The following is a 2,964-nucleotide window of genomic DNA, read 5'->3' on the forward strand; positions in this document are numbered from 1 at the left end:
CTATGTAACATAAAAATTATATCTTTTGAAAATAGAACATCTGAAGTTTATATTGGTATATTTTTTGTAATATATGACTTGTATTAAGTTGGTCAAATTGACGATCTAGGGAAACGCGCACGCTCTATAAACTGAGAGAGAGAGTAGTAGATCTGTTGAAATAAATGAATGCAACCCGAGCGAGTGGCATGGAAAAATTAATTAGGCTTAGTTTAGCAGAGTATTTTCAAAACCGTAGTAATCTAAAACATTAGGGTTAGTTTGGGTGAACGGTATATTTAAAACCATGATAATGTACGATATTTCAGTCTGTGAAAACTAGTAGGCTTTAGGCTGGTCACAATGGGGAGGAACTTAGGAGTAACATCACACACTCCAATACAACTTTGCTTATGTGGCACATATTTAATGAAGAGAGAGGTGCTTGTGGTAACTAGCTAAGTTACCGAAACATCACACACTCCAAGAAACAATGAGTCTATAACCTAATAAATACATCGTTGCATGACACTACATAGATGTTCCTACCCACTATGGAGGTAGTAACATAGTCTAGGGAAGTGTGTAAGTTACTAGCTTATGTTCTTGCCCATTGTGACCAGCCTTAGAAAAAAGAAACTCTTTCTAAGATTTATCTAGGAGATGGATAATGGCAAGTGAGAGACCGAGAGTGCATGTGTATTGTAGTTGCATTTTACAAGCCTGCATTTTTGTACTGATATATTATTCATCAAGTGCCATAATTTTAGTGGCCCACCAAAATATTGATTTCATTCATATGTCCCATCAAGTTCATAAGAGAACCAGTAACGCCAGGATGTGCACCACGCAATAGCAAAGGGAGCACATGAAGTAGCCTTATTTGTGATTAACAAAAACCGAACTTAGATATAAAAACGATCTATTTCACATGTGGCAAATATAGCTAGCTGCCATGGCATACTAGTCGGTCATGCATGTGGTTTGACTAGAGTTTCTTCGGATTGGTAGATTTTCGTTTTTCTTGCTGCCTTGATCAATAGGCGCGGACTTGACGGCCGTGGTAGCCGAGGCAGCACCGCAGCAGGAGGAAGAGGAGGAGGAGGAGGAGGAGGAAGAGGAGGACTAGTAGGGGCGGCAGCAGGAGGGGGAGGAGGAGCGACGTGTTTGTCAATGTGGATGTTGAGGGGGACAATGTCGTCAGACAGATACGCTTTCGGCACCGACAGGGAGGTAAACTCGTCCGGCCATGGCGTGCCAGCAGGCAGGGAGCTGCTTTTCATGACCGGCAACTCGAACGTCACCCTCGCGCCACTGCCGCTGTGCTCCACAGCGAGCTTGTACGAGAACTGCGGCGCGCCCGGTGCGTCGCCGTCCGCCCTGACGCACACCAGCGACACCGCGGCGTCCTTGTCGCGCTCGGCCAAGATCACGAGGAACACGCTCCGATGCCGGTTGGCCATGTCGTCCTGGTCGACGAGGACCTGCCAGCGCCGTGCCAGTGGCAGGCTGAGCCTCCCCGTCTGGCCGTGGCGCATGAGGATGACCTGGCGGGAGTGGTTCGTGGAGATGTGCTCGAGGAGCATTTCCCGGGAGCCGGTGAAGTCGCAGCCACCGCCGCCCCAGGGCCCGTCGCGCTCAGGGCAGCAGCAGGGCGCGTGCTGGCACGCGCGGCGGTGGTCCACGGAGTCGTGGTAGACGACGAGCCCCGCCTCGCAGCCGAACTTGACGTAGTCGCACGGCAGCTTGACGGCGCCGGCGTAGGCGTCTGCCAGGCGGCAGGGGGCGGCGACGCGGCCGCAGTCCTCGCCGTGCGCGCCGCGGCAGGACGAGCACATCAGATGACCGTCGTCGCACTGCGAATTATTATAATATAAGGATCAAGACCAGTAGTCGTTTCCATGGCAAGGAGCAATAATCACCATGACTATAATCAATCTGCAAACAACCTACTCGAAGATTCAAGAAGTAATATACAGTACCGAGAAGATAGGCGGTTTGAGGGGGAGGTGGCAGGCATGGCACTCCAAGAGCTCCGGCGCCCTGCACTTTTCGAAGATGAGGAAGGGAGGCACGTCGAGGGCGGTCTGTCGCTGCATCTGCGGCTGCGGCTTGGCTTCCACGGGCACCACGGCCAGAGCTCCGTCTCCTCCGCCGCCACCGTCGCCGCTGCTGCCATGACCCATTTTCTCCTCTGACTTAACTTGCTTCAGGGTCAAAGATCGCACGCATAAAAGATGCTTGAGACGGGCTTCTGGGCTCCCCTTGATAGGATTTCTCACGCTGATAATAAGCTTCTGTTGATTCCCCCTTTTGAGGAGGAAATTTTTGATACTATTCGGACGGCTAATTCTAATGCGGCTTCAAGCCCTGATGGTTTCTCCATTCCGTTCTTTCGACAATTCTGGCCCCAACTAAAAGGTCTAATTTCTGCTGTCATCCAAGGGTATTGGCTGGGATCGGTTGACATTTCTAGACATAACTATGCGGTTCTCTCCCTCATCCCTAAGGTCAAGGGTGCGGATATGATTTCTCAATTTAGGCCGATTGCTTTAATCAACAACTTCGCAAAGATGCCTGCAAAGGGCATGGCCACTAGGCTATCTCCCATTGCACATCGGACCATTAGCCCTTTCCAATCTGCTTTCATCAAAGGGAGGTTCATTTTGGACGGGGTACTTTGTTTACATGAGATAGTTCATGACTTACGGGTGCGAGGGACCAAGGCTGTGGTTCTCAAACTTGACTTTGAAAAGGCCTACGACTCGGTTAGCTGGAAATTCCTTCGGCAAGTTCTTTTGGCTAAGGGCTTTGAGGGGCCTGTTATGCAGCGCCTGATGCAATTGGTTTCTGGGGGCACACGGCTGTGGCTGTCAATGGCCAAATTAGCCAGTTTTTTGCTAATGGCAGGGGCCTCAGGCAAGGGGATCCAGCGTCCCCTTTACTCTTCAACTTTGTGGCTGATGCTCTATCTCGCATTCTCTC

The 2,964-nt window shown here is 50.4% G+C and overlaps 1 protein-coding gene across 1 annotated transcript; it reads right to left on the reverse strand.

Annotated features, from left to right (window-relative positions):
* Positions 1 to 1,191: 1,191 nt before the first annotated feature.
* On the reverse strand, positions 1,192 to 2,165 carry LOC119343550 (putative E3 ubiquitin-protein ligase SINA-like 6; the record flags this gene model as incomplete). The annotated part of the gene is made up of 2 exons (XM_037614457.1): positions 1,962 to 2,165; positions 1,192 to 1,835 (listed from the first exon to the last, which is right to left on the reverse strand). Coding segments are annotated over exons 1-2 (848 nt in total), but the record flags the coding sequence as incomplete, so codon positions are not given.
* Positions 2,166 to 2,964: the final 799 nt, after the last annotated feature.

This window comes from Triticum dicoccoides, unplaced genomic scaffold (assembly GCF_002162155.2).
Source record: "Triticum dicoccoides isolate Atlit2015 ecotype Zavitan unplaced genomic scaffold, WEW_v2.0 scaffold13239, whole genome shotgun sequence".
NCBI classification, from domain to species: domain Eukaryota; kingdom Viridiplantae; phylum Streptophyta; class Magnoliopsida; order Poales; family Poaceae; genus Triticum; species Triticum dicoccoides.